Source organism: Gorilla gorilla, chromosome 10 (genome assembly GCF_029281585.2).
Source record: "Gorilla gorilla gorilla isolate KB3781 chromosome 10, NHGRI_mGorGor1-v2.1_pri, whole genome shotgun sequence".
Taxonomy (NCBI): domain Eukaryota; kingdom Metazoa; phylum Chordata; class Mammalia; order Primates; family Hominidae; genus Gorilla; species Gorilla gorilla.
This window is the reverse complement of record NC_073234.2, coordinates 139,816,062-139,831,311: the sequence shown is the minus strand read 5'-3', so window position 1 is coordinate 139,831,311 and position 15,250 is coordinate 139,816,062. Positions and strand designations below refer to the sequence as shown.

At 59.6% G+C, this 15,250-nt stretch overlaps 1 protein-coding gene across 37 annotated transcripts in view; it reads left to right on the top strand.

Annotated features, from left to right (window-relative positions):
• NCOR2 (nuclear receptor corepressor 2) overlaps positions 1 to 15,250 on the top strand; it is a 245,481-nt gene that overhangs the window by 190,511 nt on the left and 39,720 nt on the right. For 28 of the 37 annotated variants that reach the window (XM_055358335.2, XM_055358347.2, XM_055358340.2 and 25 more), the window contains 3 exons: positions 313 to 460; positions 4,234 to 4,284; positions 6,731 to 7,319. In XM_055358335.2, coding sequence (XP_055214310.1) covers positions 313 to 460; positions 4,234 to 4,284; positions 6,731 to 7,319 — 788 coding nt within the window. The remainder of the gene's footprint in view (positions 1 to 312; positions 461 to 4,233; positions 4,285 to 6,730; positions 7,320 to 15,250) is intronic. The other 9 variants (XM_055358371.2, XM_055358370.2, XM_063694486.1 and 6 more) reach the window with 1 other exon arrangement.

The window sequence follows — 15,250 nt, the reverse complement described above, 5'->3', positions numbered from 1 at the left end:
ACTCGCTCTGACTAGAAGACTCCTGGGCAATGTCAGGCAGGTTCTCTCGTGCTCAGGAAGGATGTCAAGGTGGCTGAGGGGCCAGCCTGTACCCAGAGTGTATCTGGGGCTCAATGGAAGAATAAAGTCCCCGGTAAAAATAAACCCTGGCACGCTTGGCTGCCGAGGTGGGGTGTGAGAGGGACGGTCACCCTCATTGCTACATGGCCAGGATCACTGCCCTTTGCACCTGCGGCGAGGCCCCAGGCATGGGGAGTCCCCGAGCTGACAGCCCAGGCCCCAGTCCTGATCTCCTGCTTCCCTGTGCCCCAGGAGAAGGAGAGGAACGCGCGGAGGAAGAAGAAGAAAGCGCCGGCGGCGGCCAGCGAGGAGGCTGCATTCCCGCCCGTGGTGGAGGATGAGGAGATGGAGGCGTCGGGCGTGAGCGGAAATGAGGAGGAGATGGTGGAGGAGGCTGAAGGTGAGGGCTGGCGCGGCTTGGAGGTGGCTGGCAGCTGTGGGTCCGAGCTCTGAGGGAGGGCATAGCGGGAACTGATCCCGGCAGCCTCCTCTCCCCTGAGTCATCTGGGTCCTCCTTAGAAGGGGCCTCGACTTCCTGGAAGGTGCGGGCCTGACTTGCCAGAAACTCACCAGTAATGGGCACAAGGATGATGGCCACAACAATACTGAGAATAATCAGCTTCTCTGGGAGCCCCAAGCCTCACTCAGCTCTTCTGATGCCCATGAGTTCAGTCTTATGCTTGGGTGACCGGACGTCCAGGCCAGCCCTGTGGGTGCCTGCTGTCTTTCACCCCATCCGGTGTCACAGTTCAGAAAAAAATTTACTTTGGAAAAGTTTTTTTTGTTTTTTTTTTTTTTTCAGACAGAGTCTTGCTCTGTTGCCCAGGCTGGAGTGCAGTGACGTGATCACAGCCCAGTGTAACCTCTGCCTCTCAGGTTCAAGCAATTCTCCTGCCTCAGCCTCCTGAGTAGCTGGGATTACAGGCATGTGCTGCCACACCCGGCTAATTTTTGTATTTTTAGCAGAGATGGGGTTTCGCCATGTTGGTCAGGCTGGTCTCAAACTCCTGACCTCAGGTGATCTGCCCACCTTGGCCTCCCAAAGTGCTGGAATTACAGGTGTGAGTCACCACGTCAGGCCCGAAAATTGTTTTTTGACCAGAACTCTTTTACAAGGTAACCAGCATAAATAGAACCTATCTGTCAGTCGGTAAATATTGTACAAGTTATATAGTTATTTTCAGTGTCTCCTTTTACTCCCAAGTGTCCCTATTTGGGTGATAAATAATTCAGTCCCCTTCTTTGGTGTCCCCGTTTTCTATATGGGGAAACCGAGGCTCAGGCACTTAAAGGTCTGGGCCCAGGTGCCCCAGGTACCACAGAGTGTGTTGTTTGCACCAGCTGTAGACTAGACAAATGCCCCACCAGGTGAGTGCTGCTGAAGAGAGGGCGTAAAGCCATCGTGTGCGTGGTGCTGGTAGGTCCCCCCGAGTCCCCTCAAATGCAGGACTGTGACCACATGAGCTGTGTGTTGTCCAGGGCTCTGGATAACACACGGCTCAACTTTGTTATCAGTGTTTATAGACCCGGGAACTGAACACGGGCTGCCCACACCTGGCCCCGCACTCTCGGTCACGAGTGCATCCACCTTCGACCCCCACCCTGTGCCTCTTTTTCCCTGTCGAAGCCGGGGGTCTAGACTGCTCCCCCTGTGGCGTGACCGAAGGCCCCTGGAGGACCCCAGCCCTTCTCTGCTGAGTGTCCCTGACTCTCCTTTCTGACTCTCTGAAGGAGAAACAAGCAGCCCAGCGGAGCCCAAGTCCTTGGTGAATTCAACCCTCCTTCCTCCTGCCCCGTCTGGGGTCCTTCTTGTTGTTCCTGTCGTCCCTCCCTCTCTGCCTTTGAACGCCCTGGCTTCTCCCTGGCAGAAAGTGCAAGTCACCTCCTGGTTCCATAAGCCCAGCCTGCAGATAAATCCAGGCTCCTCCAGCCCGCAGTGTTTCACCAGCCCGAATCCCCGCTCCCCGCTGGAAATGGGCAACTGGGCCCTTGGGTGACTCATCTCAAGTTGGGGGCGGGTCAGGGACACTGAGTCTGGCCTCCCCACCAGCTTTGGGTCTCTCTGACCCAAGTTGACTAGAAGCCTGGCCAGTGTCTGATGGAAGGAAGGCCTGGGCCACGAGTCCCTTGGGTCATCCCATTTTGGGTCCTGGGTCTGTAGCCAGGAGAAGAGAAGACCCTGGGAGCAGAAACCCAGTCCCCTCTGTAAATATCCCTCCAGTGTCTGAATGGGCGGGATGCAGGCTTGGTGGGAGCATTTTAAGAAGCCAAGCCATGGCCACACATTAAAACCGGAGCAGACGCTGCCCAGGACTGTGTGGTAATGACCCCCGCATCGCTTGCAGAGCTTACGTAGCCCCGTAGGGACGGGGAGGGGCATGCTCTGCTGGGTGGGGGAGGAGGGAGGGCTGAGGTGGCTGGAGCTGAGGCTTCTGTGACAGGTGGTGGTCTTCCGTGGCTGCTCTGAGAGATCGGGGACGGCAGGTCAGAGGCCCTGATTAAGCCTCCTGGTGCCCAGGGTGTTAGCCCATCTTAAGGACGAGGAGCCCAGGGGAGAGGAGAACCCCTCCCATGGGGTGTCCCAGCACACAGCCGGTAGGCTCAGGGTCTGCCAGCCCAGCCAGCACACCCTGCGTGACCTGTCTCTTGTGCTCAGGATGGGGAGGTGAGGCAGGTGCTGGGTTGGAGCCTGAGGTTGCCCTGCCTGAATCTCCCCGGAGACCCAGCCAGCCCCAGCGGCACCGCAGGCCCCTCCCCGGGGGTGGTGGAAAGCGTCTTGTTGCATCTGGGCTGGAAATACACCAGCGCGGGGCTGGGAGTGATACCCTGGCCCAGTGGTTTCTCCAGTAATAATAATAGTATCCTCATAGTGAACGAAGCCGTGCTGTTCTCCGCATTTGACAGATGGGGAGACTGAGGCATAGCGGGGTTATCCAAGGCGCATCTGGTGACTGGGGTTCAAACCCAGGCAGCCTGGTACTGGGGACCTCCAGGCAGAAAGGAAAGGAGGCCATCTGGTGGTTTGTTTCTATTTTTTATTTTTGGTGGTTTTTTTGTCACTCTTGTTAAGCACCTCCTGTGTGTCAGATGCTGCACAAAGCACTTCACCTGGATTCTAGGGCAGCGGTGGCAGAGTGTTCCCTGGGATTTGTTAGAAGTGCTGATTCTTGGGCCCCAGTCCACACGTACTGAATCAGAAACCTCGGGGCATAGTGCAGCCACCTGCATTGTCACAAGCCCTTGGAGTGCTTCTCATGCAGGCTGCTGTCCCAGACCCCCTTGATAACTGTGAGACCGAGAAGTTAACTGCCCGTTTTGTAGATGAAAAAACTGAGACCCAGAGGTTTCATCCCTGGTCCTGGGGCCCTCAGTGTTGGCCTCCCAACGTCCTGTACTCTGACTGTGGAAGGAAGGGAATGACATTGCTGAAGTCACCAGGCAGAGGAAGGCCAGGGATTAGGGATGCAGGAAGCTGGGCTCAGTGCTCTCGCCTCCACAGCATGGCCTTGGGCAAGCTGATTAACCTGTCTGCCTCCATTTCCTCATCTGCACATGAGAGTTGATGTTCCCAGTCTTAGAGGTCTTAAAGGAGTCGTGTGTGAAGAACTCGGCACGGAGCCTGGCCTGTGTGCAGCCAGCGTTGCTGCTGTTGCTATTGTTTCTAAAAAGGGTGGCCTCTGCTCTGGGGCCTGAAGGGAGGTGAGAAGCAGGAGAGACTGGGGGATTGGTGGGGGACAATGAAGGCTGAAGAGGCCCCAGCAGCCCCAAAAGCCTCTCCCTGCAACCTTGCCCATCCCTGAGGTCAACACCTCCCACTCCAGGCATCCTGGGAGCCTGGTTCCACCAGGAGGCTGATGACTTAGGGCAAGGACACCCAGAGTGGCTGAAGCTCACTTTTCACCCTGAACGACCCCATTATTGGCTGGCCTTGAACAGGCCATTGGACCAGCCTGCGCAGGGCTATTGCGGGTCACCTGTGTTCGCTGGCCAGAGCCCAGAGGGAGAGGGCTCATCGGTCCAAGGAGAAGGGCAGTCGGGGCAGGAGAGCGAGCAGCAGCGAGGCCTCACTGCTGTGCACTGGGCTTCAGGCCCCTCTTGGCCACGTTGCCTCCTCCCTCCCCTCCCACTACTTGGTGCTGCCTCACTTCTAACTCTTCTCTGACTTCCTTCCAGCCTTACATGCCTCTGGGAATGAGGTGCCCAGAGGGGAATGCAGTGGCCCAGGTACGAATGTGGCCGGCTGGCCTGGGGGGTAGGGCCGGGCCGGGGCGGGCATCCCGAGGTCCCCGGTCCTCCACAAGGAACCCCGCTTCTGAGCACATGCCTCTTTCTGTGAGCGCCACCATTTGTGCTCCGCAGCCTCTGGGCTTCCTTCCCAGCACAGTGGCTGTTCCCCATGCTGGTCCCGGGCTCACTCCAGCAGACCAGTTTCCCGTCTCCACTGCTTTGCTGATTTTCACTGGTACGCTTGGGTCTCCGACCGGGTTTGATTTCCCTGATAGCAAATGCAGGGGTTTTCAAGTATCCCCATTTTACAGAAAATGGGGGACATTGAGACTCAAAGAAGAGCCTGGTGTGGGTTTGGGGGCTAGAGAGCCAGGAATGCGGCTGGGGTCTCCTCGCCATCCTTGGGTGCATGCTTTCATCCTGCCACTCCGTCAACACAGATCGCGCTCCTGCTGTGTAAAACCCATGCTGAGGCCGTTGGTGTGGGCTGTGCCCGGGGCCCCTGCGCACACACTGGCCTCACTGTCCACCGTGCCCGGGGCCCCTGCGCACACACTGGCCTCACTGTCCACCGTGCCCGGGGCCCCTGCGCATGCACTGGCCTCACTGTCCACCATGCCCGGGGCCCCTGCGCACGCACTGGCCTCACTGTCCACCGTGCCCGGGGCCCCTGCGCACGCACTGGCCTCATTGTCCACCATGCCCGGGGCCCCTCTGCATGCACTGGTCCCATTGTCCACCGTGCCCGGGGCCTCTGCGCACGCACTGGCCTGATTGTCCAACGTGCCCGGGGCCCCTGCGCACGCACTGGCCTCACTGTCCACCGTGCCCGGGGCCCCTGCGCACGCACTGGCCTCACTGTCCACCGTGCCCGGGGCCCCTCTGCATGCACTGGTCCCACTGTCCACCGTGCCCGGGGCCTCTGCGCGCGCACTGGCCTGATTGTCCACCGTGCCCGGGGCCCCTGCGCGCGCACTGGCCTCATTGTCCACCGTGCCCGGGGCCCCTGCGCGCGCACTGGCCTCATTGTCCACCGTGCCCGGGGCCCCTGCGCGCGCACTGGCCTCATTGTCCACCGTGCCCGGGGCCCCTGCGCGCGCACTGGCCTCATAATTGTCCACCGTGCCCAGGGCCCCTCTGCATGCACCGGTCCCATTGTCCACTGTGCCCGGGGCCCCTGCACACGCACTGGCCTCATTGTCCACTGTGCCCGGGTCCCCTGCCTATGCACTGGCCTCATTGTCCACTGTGTCCGGGTACCCTGCGCACACACTGGCCTCATTGTCCACCTTGCCCGGGGCCCCTGCGCATGCACTGGCCTCATTGTCCACCGTGCCCGGGGCCCCTGCGCACGCACTGGCCTCATTGTCCACCGTGCCCGGGTCCCCTTCCTATGCACTGGCCTCATTGTCCACCGTGTCCGGGTCCCCTGTGCACACACTGGCCTCATTGTCCACTGTGCCCGGGGCCCCTGCACATGCACTGGCCTCATTGTCCACCGTGCCCGGGTCCCCTGCCTATGCACTGGCCCCATTGTCCACTGTGTCCAGGTCCCCTGCGCACACACTGGCCTCATTGTCCACTGTGCCCAGGGCCCTTCTGCATGCACTGGTCCCATTGTCCACTGTGCCCGGGGCCCCTGCACACGCACTGGCCTCATGATTGTCCACTGTGCCCGGGGCCCCTGCGCACGCACTGGCCTCATGATTGTCCACTGTGCCCGGGGCCCCTGCACATGCACCGGCCTCATTGTCCACTGTGCGTGGGTCCCCTGCACATGCACCGGCCTCATTGTCCACTGTGCGTGGGTCCACTGCACGTGCACCGGCCTCATTGTCCACTGTGCGTGGGTCCCCTGTACTCACACTGAGTGCATTCTGCACTGTTATGTGATGATGATGCTGGCGATGGTGGTGCAGTCACCAGGCAGTTGCCCTTGCCATCACAATCGCCGGCTTCTCCGCCCTGTGAGATGGGAACTATTGTTCTCCCGTTCTGCAGATGGGAAAACTGAGGCCCAAGAGGTAACCTGAGTTTCCCGTGGCACGCAGCCAGTGCGGGGCAGAGCCGGGTTAGAGCTCAGATGAGAACATGGAGAACCCCAGGACGATGGCCTTTGCCCGCGCCCGCCCTCAGGCTGGCTCCATCTGTCGGGGGTGCTGACCACCAGGAGGTCCTGGGGTTGGGAATTAACCAGGTTATGCCAGCAGGGTCAGTCTGGGAGAAAGGCGGCCAGGCGAGGGCAGCAGCTGTGGGTAGGGGCCTGGTCAGGGGCTTTGTCTCAGGGGTGGGGCTCTAGGCAGCAGCCCAGGTGTGTAGGAGCCTCGGGGCTGTTTTGGCATCAGGCGACAGAGCGGCCTCATCCCGAGGGTCAGGGCCATGCATCTCTTCTGGAGCCCCCGCCAGACCCTGCTCATCCCCTCTTCCTTCTCGCCCTGCACAGCCACTGTCAACAACAGCTCAGACACCGAGAGCATCCCCTCTCCTCACACTGAGGCCGCCAAGGACACAGGGCAGAATGGGCCCAAGCCCTCAGCCACCCTGGGCACCGACGGGCCACCCCCAGAGCCACCCACCCCACCACCGGAGGACATCCCGGCCCCCACTGAGCCCACCCCGGCCTCTGAAGCCACCGGAGCCCCTACGCCCCCACCAGCACCCCCGTCGCCCTCTGCACCTCCTCCTGTGGTCCCCAAGGAGGAGAAGGAGGAGGAGACCGCAGCAGCGCCCCCAGTGGAGGAGGGGGAGGAGCAGAAGCCCCCCGCGGCTGAGGAGCTGGCAGTGGCCACAGGGAAGGCCGAGGAGCCCGTCAAGAGCGAGTGCACGGAGGAAGCCGAGGAGGGGCCGGCCAAGGGCAAGGACGCGGAGGCCGCTGAGGCCACGGCCGAGGGGGTGCTCAAGGCAGAGAAGAAGGAGGGCGGGAGCGGCAGGGCCACCACAGCCAAGAGCTCGGGCGCCCCCCAGGACAGCGACTCCAGTGCCACCTGCAGTGCAGACGAGGTGGATGAGGCCGAGGGCGGCGACAAGAACCGGTGAGTGGGCGCCAGGCAGCCCTAACCTTGGCTTTTGTCTGCAGACACTGAGCAGCGACTACCTACTTAGACAGCCGCACCCAGTCTGGCTCTGCCTGCTTTGGGGGAGCCCGAGGTGTGGTTAGGGAGGCAGACTTGGAGTAGAGTCCAGGAATGGGAGATGCAGGCCAGGAAGGGGCGGAGGTGTGGCCAGGAGGACCTCCCCAGGAGGTGACATCCAAGCTGAGACCTGGACGGAGGAGGTAGCCCTGGGCAGAGAGTGTGCCAGGCAGCCTGCTCGCTTCCTAGGGCTGCCCTCACAAGGTAGCTCGAGCCAGGTGGCTTTTAACAAATACAGTCCTGGAGGCCAGGAGCCTGGGGGCACCATGCAGGCCGAGACGCAGCCTCCGAGCCTCTGGGCAGATCCATCCCGCCTCTTCCAGCTCCTGGCCGCTGCTGGCGGTCGTGATTGCTGGCACGCCACTCCGTCTTTGCCTCTGCTGTCACATGACCTTCACCCTGTGCATCTCTGTGTCCACATTTTCTTCTTCTGAGGACACCAGGCATTGGATGGGCAGCTGTCCTAATCTAGTGCAGCTTCATCTTAACTTGATTATATCAGCAAACAGCCTATTTCCAAATAAGGTCACATTCACAGGACCCTGGGTTAGGACTTGAACGTACCTTCTCTGGGGGGACACAGTTCTACCCTCAGCGTGGTGGGAACAGCAAGTGCGAAGGCCCGAGGTGGGAATGAGCTTGGTGGATTCAGATGCCAAAGGGTGGCTCAGGGAGGGGGCAGCCTGGCAGGACGGGGGGCAGCTCTCACGGGGGTGGGGGCACTGAGTCACGCCCTGGCAGGTGGGGGCTGCATTTTGTTCTCAGGGCAGTGAGAAGGCCTTTACGAGCCTCTCCCAAGAGAGCCAGATGTGATTTACCCATGAAACCATGTGGGGGATTTGCTGGGAGTGAGAGGCACAGTCAGGAGGCAGCTGCAAGTGCCCTGGGGCTGGTGATGGAGATGCAAGCTTGGTGGCCGTGGGGTTGGGGAAAAGCCACAGGTTCAACATGTTTTTGGTGGCTCATCTCCCATCAGCCAAGGGTCCAGGGCTCAGGATCACAGGTGATCACCTTGGATCACAGGTGCAGAGGTTCCCCTTGCTAATTCCTCTCCAGCTGGGGTGGCCTGGAGGACCCCAGTGCCATCCTGTTTGGGTGTTGATGTCTCTGAGGTGTGTTCTTTCCTTTCTGGCCTGTCTTTGCTCCTGGCCTGGGTGACCCCACATCCCTGAGAATGCCACCTTTTACCCATTTTCAGCACAGATGCTTTGGGCCTCAAGGCCTCCAGCCCAGAACCAAAGACGGCTACCCAAGTTAGGGCCAATCTCGGGTGGCAGAGGGCAGACCCACGGAGACTGCGTCCTGCTCACATCTGGATGGCTGGAGGAGTTGTTTTCTGGTGGGGCAGGCGGGCCGTTTTATTTTGACTACAGTGTGGTCTGTTTTCTCCTCTCCCAAGTCCCTTGGAATGGTCCTGGGCAGAGCAAGCGAAGGAGGAAAATCAGACCCGCAGGGTCATGCGGGGCCCTTGTCTCGGTCCTGGGGTTCACCCTGGGCCATGTTAAAGGGGGAAGTCCTAGGACATTCCCTAGGAACTGAGGTTCACCCGGATCTCTATAGGTTCCACAAAACAAAATCTCAGGGTCCCCAGGAACCACTGCCGACAGGAACCGCGCCCATGCGTGTGAGAAGTGGACGGCCTGACCCTGACCCTGTGATGAGCAAAGGCCTGGCCTGCGGGTTTCTGAGGGCACCAAACCCCTGAGCTTCTTGCCCGACAGTCCCAGCTTGGAATACAGTGTTCATGGTGTGGCTGGGTCTGCCCTGGAGGCAGGCAGCCAGGGCCATTGTGCCTGGGTAGCGGGGTCAGGGCAGACGGCTCCCCGCCCCGCTCCTGCTGGCCGTGGGGACAGAGTCATAGAAACACATGTTTCTGCCTTCGCCGGGGGAGCGCTGAGGTCATGGGGCAGCCCCATTGATAAGCTGCCTCCCAGAGTCTGTATTTTGGGTCCATGTGGCCTGCCCCAGGCTGGGGAGCTGGGGTATCAGCTTGCATCCTGTCCGTCCCCAGAACGCTCAGGCTAGGCCTGAGGCCCCGCAGGGCACTTGCAGCCTCCCGTCCTCTCCCCTGCAGCCCCACCCAGGGCCGTGTCCTCCCTCCCCGAGCTGGGCCTGGCGTGCGTCCACCCCTTGCCCAGTGTCCAGCACACAGCCCCCGGGGTGCAGGAGTCCTCGGCTGGGAGTCAGGACACCTGGTTTGTCCCGCCTTGTGCGACTAGGCCCAGGCCCCCGCCCTTGGGGCCTGCTTTGCCCTTTCAGTGAACGAGGCTGGACTCTGGCCAGCCTGCTGACCTCGTCCTGGCCGGCAGCCCGCCACCCCTCCCTCTGCCGGCCACGACTGCGCAGGGCTGGGCGGACGCTGGAGGACGCGGACGAGATGCGTCAGAGTAGGCCCCGGCAGCCAGGGCCTCCCGGGAAGGGCTGGTGGGACGGGCGGGCCCCCCAGGCGACCCCTGCTCCTGGCTGCCCGCCCAGTATCATCCCTCCTACCTGGCAGCCCCAGTGGGGGAGCTCTGTGTTCCTGGATGGACGCAAGATGACTCTTATCTGGCCCCCCGCCCCGGTGACTTTGGGAGAGAGAAAATCACATGCTCCTTCGGCCCGCCGGCACTTTCTTCGAGGTGGCTCTGCCTGGGTGTTTTCTTGGCAGACGACCGGAGATAGTGGCTTCAATTGCAAAACCCCGAGCCTGCCTGCCTTCCCCTCTCTTACTCTTCAGAGAAGGTGCCTGGGTGCTTTTTTGGCAGGGCCTGGCCTTGGGAGTCCCCTCCCCCAAGCCTCAGTTTTCTCATCTGTAAGGTGGGCGTGGATGGCTTATTGCAAGAATAACTCAGTTAATGACGGGCCACAGTGGGCGCTCAGAGGTTAGCTGCCCTCCTTTGGATCTGCTTTGGGACACCCCCTAGAGGTCAACCCAAGAGGGGGCTGGAGTGCAGCTCCTTCAGCTGTCTCTCTGGCATTTTGGAAGATCATAACAGCAATTTCACCTTTGTTACTTTATTCTGCAAGTGACTGATGGCACCAGCATGCGCCAGGCGCCGGGGGCGCTGGAAACTGCACAGACGAGGCCCTGACTCCAGGCACTTACATTCTAGTGAGGGCATGGAGAAGGAAACCATTGTTTACGGGATGAGTGGGTGATGGGCAGATGGGGCATGGGGAGCGGGGGAGAGTGGGCTGGTCAGGCGGGGAGGGCCTCTGGGGAGGTGACATTGGAGGGCAATGAGAGCCTTAGTGTGAGGGAAAGCCAGACCCCCTGGGAACCACCAGTGCAAAGGCCCTGTGGCCGCATGAGCGTATGTCCAGTGGACAGCAGAGAGGCCTATAGCAGGGTGTAGAGTGGAGTGAGCAGCCCAGGGCAGAGAGGGCGGAGAGGTCAGAGAGGTGGGCAGGCCCCACGGGTGGGAGTGACGGGTCAGGGTTTTATCTTGGGGCCTTGGAGAGGCAAGCGATGCCTGTTCACAAACCAGCCCTCCCTCTCCCTCCTAGCCCTAGGATGGTGGCGAGGATTGTCCCAGCTTGATGACCATGGGGAGACTGAGGCAAGGGCTGGGTGGAGAGGGGATGTACTGTTGCAGGCCCAGCATGTTCCTGATGAATGTCCCCAGGCCCTTGTTCCCCTTCTCCTGCCCCGCCCCCCAACCGGCCTTCATGAGTGGGAAGGAAAACGACAGTGAGGAGAAGGTGGCCCGACCCACCAGCATCCCCACGCCCACCCACGGACAGCCCTTGAAGCTTTCGTCTCCACTCTCCAGATTGAGAAACCGAGGCACAGTTGGCTAAGTCACATGGTCAAAGAGGGGATCCGAGCCTTTGCTCGCAACTGCAGGGCTGGGTAGGCAGGGCGGGGCCCCTCCCGGACACATGCTCTGTGCCAGGCCCTGAGAGTCCCCGCCCCACCCAGGCCGCCAGAAAGGAAAATAGAAGTGGCTGCCTTCCAAGAAAACAAAGGAGAGAGGCCGGGCATGGTGGCTCATGCCTGTAATCCCAGCACTTTGGGAAGCCAAGGTGGGTGGATCATTTGAGGTCAAGAGTTCGAGACCAGCCTGACCAACATAGTGAAAGCCCGTCTCCGCTAAAATGCCAAAAAATTAGCCAGGTATGGTGGTGTGTGCCTGCAATCCCAGCTACTAGGGAGGCTGAGGCAGGAGGATCACTTGAGCCCAGGAAGCAGAACTTGCAGTGAGCCAAGATTGTGCCACTGCACTCCAGCCTGGGCAACAGAGCAAGACTCTGTCTCCAAAAAAATAAATAAATAAATAAAATAAAACAAAGAAGGGAGAGTGGAGGGTGGGGAGAGCCAGCCAGGAGGGCTTCTGGAGGTGGCACTCCTCCAGCATGGCTATGGGACAAGGGGCGGTCAGATGGGCCCTGAGCTCTGAGCGTTTTCCACCTTCCTCCTTCACTATTGGTGGCCGCTCCCTCTGGGGGCTTAGGACTCTCGTTCCCCTCGAGAACTTGAACCCAGCCCTTGTGCTGGCTGCTGCCTTCTTTACCCATGAGAGAGCTCTGGCTGGGATCAGAAGACCTCTTGTAAACTATAAAGTGCTACCTCCATGACCACAGTCCCCACTTGCTCTGGGGGCTCAAGAAAGAGGGGTTTGGGCCTGTGTGTGTACCCCGCAGAGGGTACCTGCTGAGAGCTTCTGGGCAGCAGCCCCTGCCCCCGCTCACCCCCTGCCAATCTGACTGCCCACACCCTACTAGGTGAGGGGCCACAGGGAAACCAAGGCACAGGGAGCACTCAGGCCCCACATAGAAAACGTGAGCTCTTGGGCAGACTGCATGGGACAGTGGCACCTCATGTTTTGTGTATGTTATAAAGTCATATTTTTTGTCTCTATAGAATTATCTTTACACATATACAAATGTTTGCATTTCAACCTTAAAATTTATATTTTATTTTTCTATTTGTACACACATATAAAAATATTATTTTTACTGTTCATAGAGAAAATACAGCTGATACGTCGAACCCTTTATGGCTAGCATATAGTATGGTCCTCATTTCATTTTGTAACAGTTATTAAGATATCATTCATATACCATACATTTCACCATTGAAAGGGTATCATTTAGGCCAGGCACAGTGGCACACACCTGCAATCCTAGCTCTTTGAGTGGCTAAGGCAGGAGGATAGCTTGAGCCCAGGAGTTCAAGACCAGCGTGGGCAACATAGAGAAACCTTGGCTCTACCAAAAAAAAAAAAAAAAAAATGCAAAAATCAGTCAGGTACGGTGATGTGTGCCTTTAGCCTCAGCAGTTCCGGAGGCTGAGGTGGGAGGATTGCGTGAGCCCAGGAGGTCGAGGCTGCAGTGAGATTGCAGCACTGCACTCCAGCCTGAGTGACATAGCAAGACCCTGTCTCAAAAAAAACGTGTATCATTCAGTTCTTCTTAGTATATTCAGTGTTATACTAAGAAAGAAACCCTATGCCCATCACTAATCACCCCCATCCTCCCTCCTCCCAGCCCTGGCACCCACTCTTCTCCTTTCTGTCTGGATGGATTGGCCCGTTCTGGATTTTTCACAGAAACGGAATCTACACCAGAGGCCTTCTGCGACTAGCCTGTTTCACGCGCATCGTGTCTTCAGGGTCCACCCACGTCATAGCCCGTGTCAGAGCCTCATGCCTTTTGATGGCCACGTGTTCCATCGTGCGGACAGGGCACGCTTTGTCTCCTCATTCGTCTCTTGGTGGATGTCGGGTTGTCTCTGCCTTCTGGCTGTTGTGGGCTGGGCGGTGCTGCGGTGATGGGCACGTGCAGGTTTCTGCATAGACGTTTGCTCTCATTTGCCTGGTGTGTGCCTAGGAGTGGCGGTGCTGGGTTTAGGGCAATGAGGGCTCACCGACTGCTTTCCAAAGTGGCTGCAGCATTCTCTTTTAAATTTAAGCTTGCAAGTGCGAGCTGGTTGAAAAGGATGGTGGTAGGTAAACCTGCGGGGAGGGACATGGGGGTGGCGGCAGTTGAAGCCGCAGGTGGAGAATGTTGGGACAGGTGATACCATCTGTGTTTGGACCTGGGTCAGGGTACCTTGTCTGTACCTTGAGGATGGCGGGGAGAGCACAGCTGGGCCCAGGTCCAGGGAGTGAGGCATGGCAGCGGCCAAAGGAGAGGCTTTAGGTGGTCCTGGGAGATCAAGCAGGGTCTGGACAGGTGGAGGGAGGGGAGGGAGGAGAGTGGGCCGGCGGTGGGGGCGGTGGAGGTGCATGCAGAAGTCAGGGTGACCTTCCTCGTCTGGCCCCTGTCTGTGCGCCATGGGCAGCCTAAGCAGGCGTCACCGAGTCTGTGTCTGCTCTCCCCGCTCAGCTGAGTGTGTGGCAGATGCAGGCAGCAGGCTGGTACCTACAGGACAGGCCGGTCACATGCCGGTGGCCCCATGGTCCTGCTATGGCAGAGATTGAAGAGGGGACTGCCGGCAGGGGCCTCAGCACCCTGGGCATCGGCCCTGCTCATCTGCAGGAAGGAGATGGGTGCCTCTGGGCACCAGGCATCCCGCACTGGCAGCTGGGGACTGGGGTGGTGTGAGCTGTGTCCCTGTTGTCACAGCTCTCACCTCGAGGCCAGTAGGCTGTGACTTATAGTCTGCATAGGACATCGTCACTGTGGTCACAGCACAGAGTAGGGGCTGTGCCGACAGGACCTGCCGGCTTCTGGCACCCAGAAGTTTTGCCCTCTGGCTGAATTCCAGTCCCATGGCTGCTGCCCTCACGCCTGCCATGTGGTCATTTCACTAGCTCGGAAGACCTAGGACACAGACTGGGTTCTGCGTCGCCTCCAAATACACCCAAACACAGGCCGGGCTGCTTCCATACCCCCAAACGCAGGCCGGGCTGCTTCCATACCCCCAAACGCAGGCCGGGCCACCTCCATACCCCCAAACATAGGCCGGGCCACCTCCATACCTGCAGACGCAGGCCGGGCCACCTCCATACCCGCAGCAGGCCGGGCCACCTCCATACCCGCAAACACAGTCCGGGCTGCCTCCAAATACCCCCAAACTCAGGCCGGGCTGCCTCCATACCCCCAAATGCAGGCCAGGCTGCCTCCATACACCCAAATGCAGGCTAGGCTGCTTTGTGCCTAGCAAATGCAGGTTGCAGGAGGGAGTCAAGAACTGGGCAGCCCCGGGAAGCCACACTGGGCAGGTGAAGGGTTCTCAGGCTGGAGCAGATCCAGTTCCTGCCCTCGGAGACCTCATGCCAGATGGGGATTATGGCAGGTGCTATGCCCGGTGTTGGGGACTTAGAAATTCTGGAAGGCTTCCTGAAGGAAACGGCACCCACTGAACAGCTTGGGAGCCACACCCCAATGCGCGCTCTGCCAGGCACCGTGTGCCCTGTGTCGGCCTCTGGTCGCGCATCTCAGTAGCAGACAGAGGAAGGAACTGCGACTGTGGCTAATTAGTAGACAGTGGGCAGGCTCTACCTGCCCCTCCACACAAAGTCTGTGGCCTGGGCCCTTGTTATCATGTCCTCGTCCTTCGTGGATAGTGTGTGGGAGAGAGTCTAGAAGTGGGTGCAGCTCCCCCACTCCTGCCTCTGGTAACCGGAGCTCATTCGGCTCCATGCCCACTGTCTTGCCCTGGCACCCGAGCCTCTCAGATTCGAGTGATGAGGAATCTCTTGGTGAATCTCTTCATTTCTCTGTCCCTGAATCGGGCTGATTCTTTGGCTTTCTGGCAGCTTCTGAAGGGCCACGTGTGGTGTGGGCCCCAGGTCTGGGCTTCTCTGGGATTTTCCTTGCCTGGAGATGTCTTTGGGGATGTTTGATCCCAGCCTGGGCCTCTAGCACTGCCCGGCTGGCCTCTAGGCTGGGGTGGGAGGCTG